The 19310-nt window shown below is 38.3% G+C and overlaps 1 protein-coding gene across 4 annotated transcripts; it reads right to left on the reverse strand.

Annotated features, from left to right (window-relative positions):
- Window positions 1-743: 743 nt before the first annotated feature.
- LOC124297579 (putative uncharacterized protein DDB_G0271606) lies at window positions 744-18605 on the reverse strand. Of its 4 annotated transcripts, XM_046748755.1 has the most exons (7): window positions 18536-18560; window positions 18380-18449; window positions 18060-18176; window positions 17739-17865; window positions 17387-17471; window positions 17146-17207; window positions 744-2106 (listed from the first exon to the last, which is right to left on the reverse strand). In XM_046748755.1, exons 5-7 carry the CDS (start codon window positions 17431-17433, stop codon window positions 1670-1672), a joined length of 546 nt encoding a protein of 181 aa, XP_046604711.1. In that variant the 5' UTR covers window positions 17434-17471; window positions 17739-17865; window positions 18060-18176; window positions 18380-18449; window positions 18536-18560; the 3' UTR covers window positions 744-1669. The 4 variants fall into 4 exon arrangements, with proteins under 4 accessions (XP_046604711.1, XP_046604712.1, XP_046604710.1 ...); XM_046748756.1 differs by having other exon boundaries at window positions 17739-17847; window positions 18380-18605; XM_046748754.1 differs by having other exon boundaries at window positions 18380-18605.
- Window positions 18606-19310: the final 705 nt, after the last annotated feature.

The raw sequence follows: 19310 nt of genomic DNA on the forward strand, positions 1-19310 counted from the left end.
TATTGATTTTATTCCAATAATTATTGTTACCATTATTATTGTTGTTGCTGTAAAAAATTTTAGGTATAGGTAGATATATCATGTATTACAACAAACAATGTACTGTCATAGGATAAATTATATCTTGTATAATAATCATAACAAATTATTGTGGTTATTTTGATGGGCGATTAATAATATGCTGCAGGTACGTACCTATGTACTGCATCTAACGTGTATTATACTTATGTCATAAATACATGGTAATATCACAATTTTCCGTCCATAAGACGACACTTGACACTGTAACAATAATATTAGCTCTGTCAATTATTATCGTATATTATTATGTACGTACGTATACCTATACCTATTACATAATATTACAGCCTATGCGTGTATGTTCTCCGATACAATTTTTTTTCTGTCCTTCGTCGCAGTAAATAATTATACATATATTTTGCTCCAAATAATCCGATGAATAAATTGCATAAGAGATTCAAAAAGTCGTTTTTTACACTTTGAGGATTACCTGTTCGTCATGACAGAGGAAAATTCAATTCCCTCGGCCGTCGGTCTCTGCGCGATTATTCATACACATTTTCTATGATATGTGTCATTATCATTGTATATCACTAGTATTAGTGTTGTTACAGTTACGTACTATCGCAAAAGAGAGAATTCTCTACATTCTCGCAAATTTTTTTTCAAAACTATATCACTGATCGCACAGCCACGTGTTGTTTATGGATTGTTCTTTTTTCCTCTCTTTCTCTTTTCTTGTATTCGATGAAAGCTCCGCATTTTCCGTGTACACATATTATGATGATGAATGTTTAAATATAAGGCAAGCTGAGTAATTCCTACCAAAATTAGTCAATAAAAAAAGAAAGATAACGAACATCCGAACGGAACATGAATGTGCCTACAGCGGTTTTTCCTGAACTATGTAGAGCAATGATTGAGGTAGTGCGAAACGAGAATTCAATATTATCGTCAGTCGTACGCCGAAGACGTAATGTGTATTGCGTGTTGCTTTATGATATCAGATATGGTTATAGGTGGTACACTTAATTTGTAAGAAACAATCGGAGTGTGAAACTAGAAAAATTCTCCAGACAGAGTATAGAAGCGAGTTTTGTTTTTTACGAGAAATTGCCAGAGCTTGGATTAATGTTCAGCATGAATTTCTCGAGCATAATCTTATACGATAATTGTAATTGCTCGGGAAAGATTATTCACGTAATTTGCTATTAATTATACGACGTGACTCGTATTTCGGTGATGAAAAAGTCCAAAATCGATACGCGTAGAGATATATCGTTTATAAAAAATACAATCCAACGTATGTGCAAGTTTTTTGGACAATTTTCTTCCCGAATGATGATAATAATACAGTTTAATCGATTCGTAATTGACATTTCTGTCGCGTTAGTTGATTATCTTACATTTGCGCGTGAGTAACGACTGTTAATTTACAATTCCACTATCATTTACGTAAATTTTTGTCGCTTCAACGTCTATCACAATCGAGTCCTTAATATTTATACCAAATCGGCCGACTCATATCCAGCTCTCCCAAATATTACATCAATGTTGCCACAACTGAACGTTTCATACTTATCAAATATAGAAAAGCTGGTTCTGTTGTTACATCAAATATTTATGCCGTTTTTACTACCATCACTTGTCAGATCTTGGCTATTACCTGCGGCTGAACGTCAACTTCAATCTGCTGCTGATACGGGGGCAGCTGTTGCTGTGGCTGTTGCTGTGGCTCTTGCTGCGGCTGTTGCTGTTGCTGTTGCTGTTGCTGTTGCTGCTGCTGGATTTTATAAAACTGCAGCAACTCCGCCACTGACAGCCTCGACATCTGATTAGTCTGTGCGCAGTTCGTATGGTTCAAAGACGCCGACCCGATTGGCGACGGTGTCTGAGCTTCCACCTGCTTTTCGCAATCGACGACCACGTAGTCGAGCCCTCGTCGCATGGCCTGAACCTGTTTAAGCTGCTGCAGAGCCTCCTCATAGCTCGGAAGACCGGATACTAGGGTGTACGAAGGAAGACTCTCCGTGTCTCCTCCTCGGCAGTCCGGGTCTCTCGATGCCGCAGCTCTTTGCTCCAGCACTGCAGATTGTAGAAGCATAGGGAAGAAAAAGAAAGGAACATGTTATTCTTGGTCGACTGTGAGGCCGCGGGCTCAAGGCTCAAGGAACCTTATTTACGTACTACGTATGTACTTTCGAAGCTTTTTGTACCGGAAGCATTCATTTAGCGTCAAGCTCTTGTCCAGACACTTACAGTCCGGTCAAATTATACGTACTTTAAGCCTAAAAAAAATTCTAAGAACAAAATTTTTGTACGTGGAAAGGTACGAGAGGTTCTCAAGAGTTTGATTTTCCATTATCAACCTTCCGAGATTGATCGTGAAAATATTCAGAGTGATTCCGTACGAATTAATACGAGACGTTCTACTCACGTGAGTTTTGTACTTTGAGGACAAACTATACGCGACTCCTCTGAATGCCTTTGAAAAGTTGGTCTAGTTTCTGAGCTTCTCGCTCTGCCGGAGGATCCGGACTTGCGATATATCTATTATGACTACATCGTCGTTGATTCAAATTTAATTCTGAATTTAAGTCAGGAATTCCAGCCAGGGAAATACGTGCAGAGAAGAGAAGTACTCGTAAAGAACGTCGATTGTTGACAGTGTAGTTTCTACATTATACATTTGCGCATTGCCGAGTAATGAGATACGATTGCAGTGCGTAATGAACAAGCAATATCCCATAAATAGCTATACATACATCTATCCGGGTATATTATCGTACCTTGTATACGTACAATTGTAAATACAGCACGGGTTTCAATGGTCATCGAGGGTGACAACGACTGGGATATCGGTTTAGCAAACATGCGATTATGTCCTCGAATATTTAGAGATATATTTTATAAGAAGAAATCCGGCGGTAATTCCGATCTGATAATTTCTCGAAGGTCGATCGATTTCTCCCGATGGTTCAGTTTCCCCGTTAATTAATTATACCGACCCTGCAGCGTTACGACAAGGAGAGTATCAGACCTCCGGATCATGGATTCTGCTGAAACTTCTTGGAGTGTTTATTTGCCCCAAAATATGGCGATTTTGACGCGTAGCTTTATCCATTATATCGCTCTTCGCTCCGATTAAAATTGATTACGTGCGAAACGAAACGTGTTGTGTATTTTTACCTATTATATTAACTTGCATTCTCATCGCTTCAAGTTTCGCTAAACAGGTTATTACAGATTCATTTTATGAACTGTGAATTTTCGACAACCTGACGTAGTGTAAATCGAACGAAGAAAGGCACAATGGATGGAACTACGTAACGGAAAGTCCGTATCTTAGACCGAAGAAACACCCGTACAAACTTCATCAGAATCTGTGGTCCAAAGGTACGATTCTCTCCTTTTGAACTCAATCCATATATCCCCTGTCTATGCCTGAATATTGATAAAGAAGGTCCGCGCTGAATACACACGGAAATATCAACCAACTGCATTGCCGCGTTGCAACGAACTAAAACTTGCAGAGAAAGTTTTACGCAAGAGGATAGAAAAATAAACTGGTAGAAATTTATCTGTAGAATTTTTCAATTATCGCGTTTCAGAGATGTCGGATTTTACAGCCGTCGACTTTACCGACTGGCGGCGAAAATCGCGACGCTTCACGAGCGGCGTATTTAATTTTAAAAATCGCTTCTCGTCGCATTTCTTGCTCTTCATCGACTCGATGTAACAAAACAAGAATCTGACGGCTTGCACATAGTTTTCCGCAGCTCGGTATTCACGCAATTCGCCTAAAACCATCATCCGTTCGTCCACTTCTCGACGCCATATCGGTCACGCTACGCCTGTGTTTTGGATCCCGATATAATCCGTGACATCAATAGACGCGTTAGAAAAGTGTTACAAACGCGAATACGAACGTGTATCAAACGGTCAGTTGTTCCAACTGTTAGCACTTTTGTTGCAGTCATCTTTTAGCACCGCCGACTGCGTGACTAGCTTAGCATCCTCGCTCTTGACACGGCAGTTTGTGTTAATAGGACCTTGGTACGTAAAAGCGGCCCGCCTACGTCACTGGGTACTAATTGGTTATCCGATTCCAGTTTATACGGCAAAATATTTATCCAAACACGCGTTGTAAGTTTACTTTTAAAATATTTACACACGGCAGGTTCAACTATCCAAAGTTAAAGTTTTACTGCGAGTTAAAAATTTCGCCGATATCGTCAAAAATCGACCACCTAAAACGAAAGAAGACTGGATCAATCGGTTTGTATAATTTGTTTCTCTACCGATAGAAAAAAAAATTATTTACATCAGCGACGAAAATACATTTGACGCGTATATCTCTGCAAGTCGGATAATTTTAATACGGATTATTGACTTGGAATATTTTCGAATTATTTCAAGACAAGTAACGAAAACCAATTGTGATTTCAGAGGTAAGAAATTCGCAGACAGAAACGAGGACCGATATTTTCGAGGTACCTACTCACAATCGGACATACAGCCAACAAATCAATAGTTAGAGTGTCCCTATCGGACTTTGCACTTATCGGACTGTGTACTGTACTGTGTTTTCGCAAACAAGAATTTAACGTGATTCGTTTTCACTTACGAATAGGTATCGTTGTTATAAATGCGTTTGAAGTATAACGTTCTCGAGGCAATGGAATTTTCTCCAGAAATGTGACCAGCATTTTACCGATTTCGAGTTATTTGTTAAAGTTGCTTGAAAAATTCACCTAGTCATTTCAGTTATTGCCATTTTTACACGTACAATTACATACATGGGAGGGGGTAAAGAAAATAACTAATTATTTCTCGAAAAGAAGGAACAATGCGGTATATAAACGGTCTAATCGTCCACCGTACAAATTTTTGTTTTTTATCGAAATGCGATAATTTGATACCACCTTGCGTCGCTACCGCATGGCTGCAGCAGGCCTGTTTAAAGAATCGACGTATATGTATAGCGTGTATGAAAGTTGAGACACGTGTGCAGCGTATGTTTTTCTTTTAAACAAAGTAATATTTTTTCAATGAAAATAATAATACAACACGTAGCAGGACTTGATCGCGGGAATAATTGAAAACAAGTTCCAGGTTATACGTTCGAACAACTTCCTGCAGACAATCGCGCTCGATTTTCACCTGATAATAACTTCTGTACGCGTACAACAAAGAAGTATATACCGATCGAAATATAACGCGGGAGTATAATAATTTGAGTTAACTGTATGTACAAATTCGTACGAAGACGAGAGAAGCGGAAAAAGAAGAATAGAAATTATAATGAATAAATCATGCACACGTGCAATATGTTTAAGGTGTATGAAGGCGCGTATTGTGTCTGTATTCACTTCAATTACATTTGGCAATAGAATAAAACGGCAATCCTTCGTCTTGTTAATATAAACGTAGATATTACGAAAGATTTGCGCCCACCGCTGACGTAACGAATAATAAAAGGTGATTTAACTTCGCGACTCATTTCATTAACGTCCCCAGTAATTCTTACTGGCCCCGTTGAGTCGATTTTCCCATTTTAAAATGTAAATAAGCTGCAGAGATTTAAATCGAGGGCGCAAGGGCCAGTCAAGTTTGTCAAATGCAAAACTCTTTTACTTTTTTTTTTTTTCTTATCACGTTCCTGCTGGTCTTATAAGATACGCGAGAGATGATGAGAATTGAAATCAGAGTAACGAACTACGCGAAAGTCGTACCGTTCAATAATAGTTATCTGTTCAATTCTATTGTTATACTGTGTCATCAATTACCGATAGCCGTCACACGAATCTAACCGTCAATTTAATTTTGTGTCAATGTACAGTGAAATCACGTGCTGTGCTAGAACCTACAACGTGCTTACTATTAATATATATAAATTAACGATCATCGAAACAGGATCGAAACAATCAGCTCAAAGCATAGAGCCGTGACAAATTTCTTCAAATTCTCCATCCGTCACTGGTCACTACTGACTTTTACAGTTGAATTTCGTACAAGGCATCTAGAGGGGATAAAACAATCCAACGTCTTGGGTGAGACGTTGGATTAATATAGAAAACGCCTCGTATCGCCCGTATCGCCGATGTAAATAGCTGTGCAAGTATTGGAAGGAAAACAAAAATTATTTTACTAGACATAGAAATAAACGAATTTCTCTGTCACCCTACAAGTGTTTTCGCTGTTTCTCATCTCAACACATGGGCTGCGGGTGCAAATACACTGAAAACATTTAAAATTATTGAGGTAGACTCAAAGAAAAATTGAATTTATCGCAAAATAAATACGGGTACCTTACATAAAATATTAAGAGAATATATAAGAATTAAATAAACTCGCCGACAGATCGATCGGAATATGACGATCGAGAAATAATAGCCGTATCAAAAGTTATATATATTTATTGTTAATTCAAATTTAATCGATCAACAATATGTCATATTGCAGAGGAATTAATTAGACAACGAGTCCAATAGTCGATTTAAATTTAATTTTGCTTTTCAACTTTGCATTAAATTCGATCGGGATTGTATCGAATGAGAAGAAAAAATCGCTGGTACAAGTGAAATAATTGTTACAATCTATGACCACGCATTTATTCGATTGATTTACGATCTATTTTCACCGTAAGTTTATAAGATTCATTTCCACCCAATGGGATGCACGGCAAAGAGAGCATTAGCTTGTACCAATATGAAAAGAAAAACAAAAAAAAATAAAAAAAGAATAGGAATGAGAACGAGGAGCGCAATGGATAAGTTAAAAAACATTTTTTTTACTTTCCTCAACTTGCGGATTCTTCTCTGCTCGATTACACGAATCAAGCGAGGCGTAAAAGTTTCTATACCGCTGTATATGAATATGCGCGGGTGAATTGATCAGATTTTCGTTTGAATCGGTGGATAATAAAATAGAGCGGAAAAGCATAAAGAATGAGAGATACTTGCGAGACTCTCGAGATGTGAATAAATGGTGTTTGTCAAGATTCAAGAGAGCGATGCACTCTGTAATCAAGATTTGAGAATTGCGCGTCAGGTTTGTACAGCATCACACGAAGAAAATACACAACACTCCGCGTCTCGTTGAAGATTTAGATTCACCGCGTTGCGGCTGACGAAATTTACAGCGAAAAAATAACAATCAGGAGCAATTGTAATTAACGTGACACATAGCCACGGATCAGATTCAATTTCAACTGTCCTGCAGTTTAATTATCACGCATTTCGACCTTAGATTTTAATATCCCGTTCCTGTTGTTTCACCGAATGTGTATTAATGATATGAACGTTATCCTGAGATTTGAAATTGGGGTTAACACACGGTAGAATAAAACAAAGATTAGAAAAGCAAATAAAAGATTACCTGCAAACGCATACAAATATTATCTTCCCAAATTATTATTACATACGTCGTATACAGAATTACTTTTTATAACTATAATAGACCTGTTAAATTGATAAATCCTTATCAAACTCTTCAGGTGCAACGCAGCGTTTACGCCAAACAGTTTTTTGTAGTTTTTTTTTTTTTTTTTTTTTTACAATCTAAAAAATCCCCGATCATAGTGTCGTGTGAATTTAAATGTGGAGCTAGAAACTATGTAGAAAAATTGCGTGACAAATCGTTGGAAAATAAAGCGACTCATAAGTTGTAAATCCACAACAGATATCAAAGTAGGCTTGACTAAACGGATAAAGCACGCTATCGGAATAATTCTGGCAAGTGCTCTTAACTGATAAGCTGTAAAGAGGACAGTTGTATCTTAACTCCTGGAATTTTAATTTCTTTTAGAGATAGCGCGAGACACAAATAATATATGCATGGATTATATCGGTCCTAAATGCGCAAAATTTGCCAGTTAAAAAACATCGAATCGAGGCTCCTGAGTGGGTGAAAAACATTCGTATGCCAGTGCAGCTGAAAAGATTCAGAGATTGTGAAGTGATCGTAAATTTTCTTTTTTACTTTTCCTTGTACCAATCGACCAATACATATTTCAAGAATATATCAGACGTTATCCGTGTAAAGTTCTAAGCTAAATATTAATCAAACACTGTTATTGCCGTTAAGAAAATAACCGTTATTATCAAAACCTCATGCAACATCGTATTCTTTGTCAATAAAACGAAATTATTTATTCATTTATTCAATTTATTTACTTCTACCGTCGTCTTCGACTGGTTCTAGAGTCTGCGAACGTTGCTGTCGCGTAACTCCAGGTTCAGTGTAAACCGGAAATGAAATTTGAATGGAAAATTACAGGATCAATCGGGTGTCGTGCGAACCGGTCCGTTAAACCCACTTGTGCAAATCTCATACGTCTTCTATTGATGTAAAAACATACAATACGTGAAAATTACGAATTTCATTTTCCAAGTATAATAATTGAAAACTCGCAATAAATCTTCAACCACGTTACCGGTCCACCATCCTAGTTGCGTGATGTTATGCAATATTCTCAACGCAGTTTTACATACTTTGAATCGAAATATTTCACGTAGATTTAATACTCGGCAGCTATTTATAACGTTAGTACAGCAATAAAAAAATAACATCAAATTAATGTATCTGCAGGCAAGCGTATAGGAATGCCTATCCACCATTCAATGAGAATTCCGATAATATGGAGAAGGAACAGACGCGCGTCTGGGGATATAATTATTTAGAAAAAAATCATTACGTAAGACGAATTCACCCGGAAGCGTAAGATGTAGACGTATACGTGTGTAGGGACATGAAATGCTTCGGTCACATTAAATTTCGTAGATCCTAAATCTAATTTAAGTTCTCGTTATAATTCGTCAATTTTTCTAACTTGATCAATGCGACTCGTAAGCATGCGCAAGTCACTCAAATTTAACTGAGAACAATTTCGGTTGAAAATTAGTTCAAACCGTGACTCCGTTGACGAATTTAAATTCATGCCAATAAATAATTGTACATACGAGAGAAAAAGGAGTGCGATTGAAGATACGGTAGAAAAATCCGTCCACAACCGAGAAGGAATAATTCTTTAGTTTTCCCCTCATCTCCGAAACAAAGAATTATAATCTGTTTACGTATTACTCGACGATATGAGCGTAGCGAGCGAATTTAGCATTCCGATCACGACATATTTATACCGATTTACGAACGACGAGAAACTCCAAGGTTGGTTTACGCGCCGTTGACGAGCGGCTGTATCGGCGTCGTGACTTCCGCTTACTGAACATGTCGCGATGTCGGCTCGAACAGCGAGAATCCTCCTTTACTCTTAAGGCTTTTTCAGTAATAGGGACAGGTTTTAATCCCGCGGTTGTTTCCATGTTTCTGATCTGAGTCAGGAGCAGTTTTCCCAGAAAAATTATGCGTACGGATCACACGTATGAGTTGTTTTCCAAACAAATAGACTCACTCAATATTTCAGGCCAAATTTGCGCGTTTCAACGTAAGAGGCAAGGAAACATTGGTTTTCTCTTTATTTCCTTGTTTTCCAACACTGCTCCTCTTTATCTCGATTAACGCGATAACAATACCGCTTGTATCTTCTTCTTGCAACCAAAAAATAATATACTTCTCTTGCTCTTCTTCTAATACGTGAAAAAATGAATGAATACAGTTCAAATTTCGACGGTTTTACCGTTCTTTCGTAGCACAATTCGGGAAAGTTACTAATATAGGGAGAAAAAGTGTGTTGCATTCGCTCGGTCGGTAAGGGTAGGAGTACCAGACACCCTTAAGAGATGAATTATACGTGTCTCGTATCTAGAAACTGGCAACGAATGACGGAAACCCAAAATAAATCAGCGAACGTTCAATCCGATCTACATTCGATCGATCGTGAGAAATAATGAACGCTCGGTCAGCCTCTCTCAGGTTCCTTTGTGGCCATCCTCCGGAGAGAAACCTTGCCTCGTGAATCACTGATTGCGAGCCAAGCTTGGCGGTGAAGCCGAGAACGCCGCACGCAGCCTGCGATTACAAATTGATGATTAAGCGACAAATGTTGGATTCTTGTTCATGCGACATTCGATCGGTTATTGTGCAATCGGTCCGAAGCATACCGGACGATACGAACATTGGCGGGCTAATTGCCTACTACTGTTTTCAGGAAGAGTCGTCGCAGATTCCCCGTAGACTTTGCCTGGCTTGAGCCTCGCTTCCATGCGAACAGCTATGGAATTATTCATGGATGTGGAAATGCTCCGCTGATGGGCGCTAAAGTCCGCGTTGTAAGAGAAGTGAATCTCGCTACTTGGTTCGCAGCCTTTTTCTTAAATCTCGTTTTCAGTAACGAGACTCTTTCGCTTGTAACAAATATTCATATATTTTTTTTTTCTCATTTCACTTTGAAAAAAAAATAAATTGTGAAAAAATTAAAACGTCTTTCGTTCCAGTGTGGATCTGAACTAACATAGTCAACGTTTTGTACCTACATTGAGAAAAATATTTAGTTCCAATGACTCTTTCCCAACTGGTTGGTCACTTTAGTCAGATTCCGCGACAACTGTGTAACGTATTTGGATCAACTAGGTGGCATCTGTATTATTACCTTGCTTAATCGCGTAAACTATGGTACAAGAGCAGTTTGGTATATTTTTTTACAGATAAATTTTCACGTGGGCATTCTTTTAGTCAGCTATCTAATTCTAGTTGCTACTACTTGTAATGCCTCTAATTATAATCGTCTCTGACGATGAGCTTAAACGACGAACTTTTGTTTGATTAATGCTGTCATATTTTATCTCGTAGAAAAATGTGAGTAAAGTTGGATCAACCGTGTCAACGGTAACGACGACTGAATGCATGGAAAACATACATACGATTATCCACAAAAAAAAAATAGCTGACTAAACTGCTCGGAATGGTAAAATCAGTTGTAGAGAATAGTGAAGTCACCGATTTTCACAGTTCAAATTCCTACTATATATTTGAATAGTCAGATACCCGAAATTTCTTCTATCATCGCGTCTCAAATACCTTCGCAAAATTGCTCTCTCTCTCTCTCCGTTTATTAATTAAATGCACAATGAAAATACCCATTTTGAGTATAACTGGGTCGAATAATCCCGCCAAACGATCACTCAAATATTTGTGCTACTTAATTCGGATGCAAGCAATCGTTGAACGTTTCGTGGCAAGGCGCATCTACCCGTACAGATTTCATTCGCACAATCATATTACACATTAGAACACATGTGTACTCGGTGCAGAATTTCTCGCAATAAATCCCGCTCTATTTGCCAAGATCAAAATTAAATAAACCGAAAAATGCACGTGCACAGATAGCGGTAAAATCAGGTCACACACCTATAACACCTACATTCTGCGTTTATGGTATCATTTAGCATAGAATCGAAGTTACAAATATTGTTTAAATCATTTCGGTACATATATGCATATTATTATATATCAACTTGACGACGTTTGCTGCACCCACGGGACCAAGGAAATATTTGTCTATCGTTAGACAAATATGCGACTGCGGATGGTTGTCGTCTCCTTTTTAAATTATACTAATTTTGTCGAATATTTCACTTAGGCAAGGGATGCAAATTTCCTAACAGCTCAGAAGTCCGCCCGCGAATTTATATGCCATACGATATACGTTATACGCTCGTTTACTCGCCCCGCGTATATTATGCCTTATACTTGCGGCATTGAACTTGCAAATACACAATATAGCTGAGTCAGTAAGTTGCTACTTATAACCACTGACATAAATACACGTCATTTATATAGGCGGTGACCCCTTTTGTTAACTTCAATAAATTTTACCTCGCTTAGGAACGCGAGTAATTAAGCATACAAAAAATCTCCAACGGTCTCATAAATATAAAACGGGACGGGTGTTTAATTAAAGGGAATTTTATATGTCATTAGTACGAACCTGCGAATCTTCGGATGCTTTGCGTACACGATATAATATATACTTATATACTCGATCGTGACGAGAATTGGCAATGATTTTTGACACTTTTTTTTTCTTTTTTTTGTTCCTCATTTCCAGTGCAGTGGGTGGACGTTAAATCGTAATTATGTCGGATCGAGCGTGTACGAATGACGCTAAGCCGCATATAATACGGAATATATTACTTGGACAAACCTGATTCGCATAAATTGCATAAATTTCGGGAGTTCGTTGTCCTTCGGCGGACGCACCCACGCCGGAAGTCCGCGAAAGGATCGCACGCGCGAAATTCTACGGTCGTGTAATCAGATTGGCGGGATATCCGAAGACGGTTTACACGCGGGGAATTAGAACTAATTGCGAACGACACTATACAGTTAACTTACAGTCATTCGACTGCTAGCTTGGGGGCTCACCGCTATAATTGCTTTCACGCTTGACAAACCGCTAATAATTACATCAGTGCGAATAAACGACGAAAACGGTAAGTCCACCACGGTGAATATTCTCGCAAGTCAAGAGGATCTAGTCATTGCTGTTGAAGAAAAAAAGAGAAAAGAAAAAAACCGAAAAAATCGAATATCTCGGAAACACGAGAGCAGAATACATTCATCCAAGAGTTGTGAGAAAATTTAAACAAACGTAAATGCTATTCTACGAAAATTTCAAAACGTAAAATTACGCCGAACTTGGATTTTTGAAAGTTACATTTATTACGAAACAATACGAAGAAATAAAGTCCGATCACTGTTTCGCAGCAGAGAATTGGATAATTACTGTTTCCTTGAAAATGTATCTACAGAATTTGTCTTTCTGGAAATTCGAACAGCTCATCAGGGCGAGAGTAAGAGATAAAACAGCAAGGAAAAAACGGGAGGCATCGGGTTATTCGATAAAATATACTTCGTGAAATGAAGAATTTACTGTAGAATCGTTATGCAGAGTAAAATCGGTTACATTTACGGTAAAAAATGTTGACATGTACATTTTATGTATTTTTTTTTTTTTTTACCAAATCCCCGAGGTCTCCCACTTTTCCTGCAGTTTTCAGTAAAATCTGCTCTTTTTTTTTCTCCACGCGAAAGACGGTCTAATTTTCATCCAAAAATAGAGTGAAACCTGGCGCTTGGAGTTCGTTTGTTTCTCCCTTTTCTCTCACCGTGTCGTTTCCACTGCTGAAACTTGTGGTAGAGCAGACAGGAACACATGCAGCAGACGCAGCTGAGGACCATCAGGGTGAGGACAACGCCGATCCATACATCGGCAAGAAACTGCTCGTATTCGGTCTCGCTCATTTCCCTCTGGCTCTCGAGCTCCTGGACGACTTCCGACACGACCTGAACCAAGGTCAGGTTTTCATCGAACGCGTCCTGGGCCGAAGAGCGACGATCTGCGTTCTCCATTGCGAACCGAGTAACGTTGGTCCCACCGTGAACGGACATTATCACTTGCGTCCGAACGATATCTCGATCTCCGTAGTCTCGCTGATTTTCACGGTCAGGATCAAAGTCGGTTAGCGCTTTCGAAAAGCTCGGCTTTCCACAGCTTCCAGATGTTTTGTTTCAATTTAATACCCGAAAATTACGCTACGTCGGTATGTTCACCTTTACTCAATCTTTGCATTATTATACCCGGATAATTGTTGCTCGTTCAAGTGTTCGGTGACACTGTGATCATTGCGGGATCAGGGGTTCAACGCAGCTTATTCATACAACGTATACACACGCCTACACATAAGTGCGCACCTTCGTTATGACAGTTGACAAACCGACGTCGTCGTCGTCGTCTTTCCCTGGGTTTATTTTCAAGCTATGACGGATCCCGATCGGATCGCCTCTGCGTTTTACTTTTAATACTTTGTTGTTGTTGTTGTTGTTGTTGTTATTATCGTTGTCATTGTCCTTAGTATTATTAACTTTGCGCGCCGGTTTGCACTAATGATTTCAATTTTTAAACGTGATAAGTATTCTGCTGAATTTATATACAACGCGTCGAGTAGTAAGCGCGCAAATGACCGGAGATATTGACAATTGTCAAAACTTTCGGTATCACTTCAACTATCTTCGAATACCAGTGTGTATTAATAACTGGAATTGCAGCTCGGCACTTCTGACACGTAGAAATATTCGTTTGAATAAAATTATCGTTTATAGTAGACTTCGGACAATAAGCGAGATTTTTACTACTTGTAGATAAATACATTCACGTCGTCAATCCACTCGCACAATTTTTCCAACTAGAAAAATACCTTCCCGGTAAGAAAGGGGAGGAAAAATATATGGGAAATTTGAACAGCTACTTTGGTACTTTGGCACTTTGATTTTCAACCGTCGTATTTAACGTATATTTCCGCTTATCTTCCCATAATATTAGTCACCGATATACGTATACGCAATGTGATTTCGGAATTCGGAGAGGCGTTGCGCTCGATTCCACCCTGCGCATCGTTATCCGGGATACCGAATGTTATTTAAAAACTTGCCCGTCGGTCTATACGCGATACTTTTTAACGCCTGACCACGATACCCTGACGGCTCGAGTCTCGCCGCGATTCTGAGCTTCGCGGGCTCGAGGCTCGCTCTGATATACGTACAAGGTGGATAATTGCGGCTGACACGCCGACTACGACCTACACATGCGGCGTTACGCTTGAATACGTGGATGCTCGGTAAATAGTGGATTGCGGCCTCTTTGGAGACTTCGGAGGTACAATCATCGGCTGCGAGACGTATTTCGACAGTGGCGCGGAAAACGATGACGATTTCCAATTTTTTACTAATCGGTATAATTCTGTGGCTTGATACGGTTGAAGAAACTTTGACGACGTTCTTTGAAAGCGAATTCGCGATCTTCAATCTAGTTTCTGTTTGGAGCACGCTTTGAGTAAATACATTTTTTCGGAATTTCAAATTTTTTATAACAGTCACGAAGTACGAAGTACGTGCTTCGGTATGTAACGTGTATATCGACACGGTGGGTGTTGATCGTTAATTTTTTACAACAACTTTATTTCACTCGTTCACAGTATTACGTGCATAACTAATCAACATTTACAAAACGTGTTCGGTGATACAAAAGCGATCGACGTATTTAGCTCTTTCTAAATCCTCCGCTAACGATCTTTCACCTTGTTATAGTACGAGTACAGTGTCGAATCTCGAATCGGCCCGTATTACATTAAATCACACCTATGTAATTATTGCGATTCAAATCCGTTTGGCAAAAATCAATTCCTTCCTACACACGTCCGTGAATTCGATCATTGACGCTTTGCAAATATCGTCGTTGAAGACCTTTCTCTCTGTCTGGTGAATTTCCATATCACGCTTGTCGTGACCGCTGATTCCGCATCATTGCTCCGCGGCGAAACACTGATCTCGCAATTGCGAGTCGAGATCAGAAGCCAAACAGTCAACGAAGAGACTGTCGGTAAAATAAATCGAGCTTTCTGATCTGGAGAGAATTTTTTACTACATTCGTATTTATGTTTTACACAAAGTTGCAATATTTCGTTCAAAAACATCACGTAAGGCGTGAAATTTATTGGACGTTTGTGTTATCCACTCGGAACTTGCAGATAGCGCGACACTATTTCACCTGTCATTTTTTTTTTATTTTTTTTTTATTTTTTTTTGCCACCGCGAATATGGGTATACAATACATAATGACATTTACTTCCGGTATCGGACTGTATGTAGCCCACTATTCAAACCAGGCAGCTAAACGAATAATTTATACGAATATAGCTACACGTTTTCCAAAGTAGTAGACAATAATGTGTTTTAAATAGAGCTGAAAAATGTTAATTGACTCTGACAATCGGAATAACTTCAAATGGGAGCTGTAAAGTTGATAATTTAGAAACTAAACTTTTTTTCCTCGATTTTTTTCGCAACATTCAACGAATTGATCATGAAATTCTCAAGCTTGTAAGTTTGTTCGCTTAGGCGAAATAAATATACAGAAAATGTTTAATATCAATCACCTCCAGTCTCAAACAAATTGAAAAGAAGGCTAATGTGAGTTGGTGTAGGTGATTATAAATCAAGTGTCTATCGAGTCGCCTAAATTAAAGTATCCATCCGAAAATTCAAGAGCTGTTTCTTGACTTTTTGCCACGATGTAATTAAAGTTTCATTTTATCTAAATAGGTTTGTGAATAGGAGTTATTTCCATTTTCAGGTTATCGCGGACGTTCACAAAGTGGATCACACGTACAATCATTGCGTATTGCGAAATTATGAAGTGTAATTACTAGAGACGGCAAAAACGCTCATCGCTCACAAATTACTATCGGATAATAGGTGAGCTAGTTTACGTAAACGCGTAGACAACGACATGTTATAAAATGTAAGAACGGGCGTACAAATTGCAAGCTAACGCAATTTACCTGAATTATTCTATCGGCCACAACGCGAAATGAAGAACATTGAAAAAATTAACCTTTTTCTAGACTTTCGCCCGTGATCTATTAACCGATGACTACTCATAATCAACGGTGTATGTATTATTATTTGTCAAATGTCGTCAAATCTAAAACTGCATTCGGATTGTCGTTGGTACAATGTTGTTGATATCATATTAACCAGAAGATACAAAGTTTGTCAGAAAAAATGAATCGATTATGCTGTATAGCGTAAAATTCTGTAATTTAAACCAATATTCCATCCCGTGGAAATCAAAAATAGTCTATCAGTCAAGTCATAAATAATCTGCAGTAACAATCCAAGGGACTATCATGCAATGATTTTTTCAAGTGCATGCTGGCATAGGAACATGTGTAATGCACATACCCGTACGCATATCAGATGACACGATTCGTATCTTTGTTGTTACCATCAATCGGAAATTCTAAGATCATTATAAGCAATTTTCCCAGTGGTTTTTGCTGTTCAAACGATGAGGTTGTTCAAACAACGTTTGATTGTTCTTATTTTTTAGTGTTTACGTCACAATTTACTGCAACATCTTTGATTTCATATAATTTAGCATAAGAAATTAATGATAAGGCAAAAAAACCTAATCCCTTAGTGGACCAGGGCTGACCTTGTGCATTCTTTCGTGTATGGGATAATCTACCAACTTTCACCCAATCGTATCGAATTAAACAAAAACCCATTTTCATTCAACTTTAAAAACGTTTGGATGTACACCAAAGCGACTACTGTTACACGCAACGAAAAATGTTCAATTCATTTCAGGGGTTTCGCACTTAGGTATGGCCTGAAAGTGTAAAAAATCGCGTTCGTTCTGCAGTTCCTGCGGATATAACTTGACTCTGAAAAAGCGAAAAAGGAAGCTCGAATTAATTTAGCAAACTGGATTTTCAGTTCGCAGATAAATTATTACAGTAGTCTAGTTCTATATTTATTCGCCGCATGTTACTCGATGACAAAAATTAGGTTTCAAATATATCACACTGAATTATCAAACAATAATTAAAATAAGTTTTCTTACCTCCTCCGGGCTGCTCCACCCTTTACATGCAGTAGTTCTCGTAGCATTTCCGGTTCTATGGAGCAATGGTGATAAACTTGTCACACTGCAACAAGAACATAGTAAAATATTACTTGCACAATGTATTTGGATCACATTTCAAGTCACTACAGACCGTTGTGTCAAAATAAGTTACTTGCATGATATTTCAGTGGTTCCTGATTTATTTATAAATGAACTGCAGAAATTAATTAATACTAGAAGGCTAAGAAAATAAGCACAGATATTGAATAAATGCATAAAATTAGTGAGCAGCTAAAATCATTTACGATGAAAAAGGACATGGTAATTAAAAATCATATCGAATATGTACCTTTCAGTTTTAATCACTGCATATCGTGTGATTTAATTTTTAGTTTGTTGTCAGAGATAGATTGATTGGGTCACGTCCTTCGGATCATCGCTGCATGTGGTTAATAGTGCTGCAATAGAGTATACCCCTGTTAACAGGCAAGAAATATCAACATTTTATTAGTATTTGTTTTGCAAAATTAATATATAATACGTCGAAAAATTACTCTGTTTTTTGTAAATATAATGAAGCATCGAATACCAATCAATTTCAACTAACTGGCAAATTTCTCAAATTAAAGCAAGCCCAAAAGTATAACCAAGAATGATCTCAAATGTGTACCTGTTTCCTAGTCTTTCACAAAATTGCGGCTCGTTCACCATCTGCATTTGTTTTCCAACATCGTATTACCGGGGTCACTTGATGCGGATACTCGTTCATTCTCGCAGCAGTTCAATTCTGTAATTAGGTGAAAAATGATAACAAAGCCGATTCTTCCTACTTTCAAATGCGACCTGGAACATTTCTCTACCCCCTTTTGGGCTGAGATATCTAACTTTTTGATACTTATGGAAAATTCGAAGCGATCCCGAATTTCCGAACTAATTTCGCTAAAAGCTGAAGCTGTACAAAAGGATGAAAATTTGATACACGAAACTCACCTTCGATGTCGTAGGCTGTTTTTATTTCGGTAACTCGGTTCTTTTATGGGCTATACGTTGCATGCAATACCTACACTGATCGAACAACATTGCACAGCCTTTTTTTTTTTTACCATAAGGCTATGTCCCGCGTAGTCAAAGCCTGTATCTACATACATAGCGATCTGAATTCTCGACATACGGCTTGCGTAGCTTCACTACGGCTGCTCGGAAGCGACTGACACCGCACTGCGCTCATCATACGGAAACTCCATGCGAGCTGCGTAGAACGCGGTCAGATGTTTGAAAAATTGCCGTTTCACGTGGCGTCAGGCGTCAATTGAAATTTTCTGGCGACTTCCAGGCGAATAAAATACGTCGACCGAAGATGGATTCTGACATTCCTAAGAGTCCAATTAGTGGAAAGAGTCCTGAAAAAACGAGCCTGAGACCAAAAGTTTCCGAGCTCCGAAAATAGCAAACAAAGGAAGGTTAACCCTTTGCAATTTTTTGATCGAAAATTGACCGATTTTGAGAACTACTTGAATCAATTCTCTGATGCAGCATATCGACGTAATTTTGCAAGAGGAATCGACTGCGCGTAGTCCGAATAGATTATCATCTACTTCGTTTTGTTTCTTCATTTTCTTAATTTTTTCACACTTTCAATTAACAATCCTAGATTTTTAAATTCTTCGAAGAAAAATGTAATTGAGATCCGCTGACCTAACCACGTCGGTTTCGACGCGAATTCGAATCGAATAAACTTGAACACAAAGGCATTCTTAATTTGGACAGAAACTTTACCAATTTCGTTTTAAATTACTTCGACGTGTAGGAAATATATTACAATCAATGTTAAAATAAGTTAAAACGTTATCATTAGATTTGAGGTTACTGAATGCCATGTTATTAGAGAAGCAAAGTTGTTATATCAAAATTTTTGGTGTTT

Source organism: Neodiprion virginianus, chromosome 2 (assembly GCF_021901495.1).
Source record: "Neodiprion virginianus isolate iyNeoVirg1 chromosome 2, iyNeoVirg1.1, whole genome shotgun sequence".
Classification (NCBI taxonomy): domain Eukaryota; kingdom Metazoa; phylum Arthropoda; class Insecta; order Hymenoptera; family Diprionidae; genus Neodiprion; species Neodiprion virginianus.

Excerpts from the sequence above, each read along its gene's own strand:
- LOC124297579 (XM_046748753.1), bottom strand. The coding sequence starts at position 13,371 with ATGTCCGTTCACGGTGGGACCAACGTTACTCGGTTCGCAATGGAGAAC. Across the intron at positions 2,107-13,088 it reads TCAGCAGTGGAAACGACACG|TGCTGGAGCAAAGAGCTGCG; the intron begins GTGAGAGAAAAG and ends TACAATCTGCAG.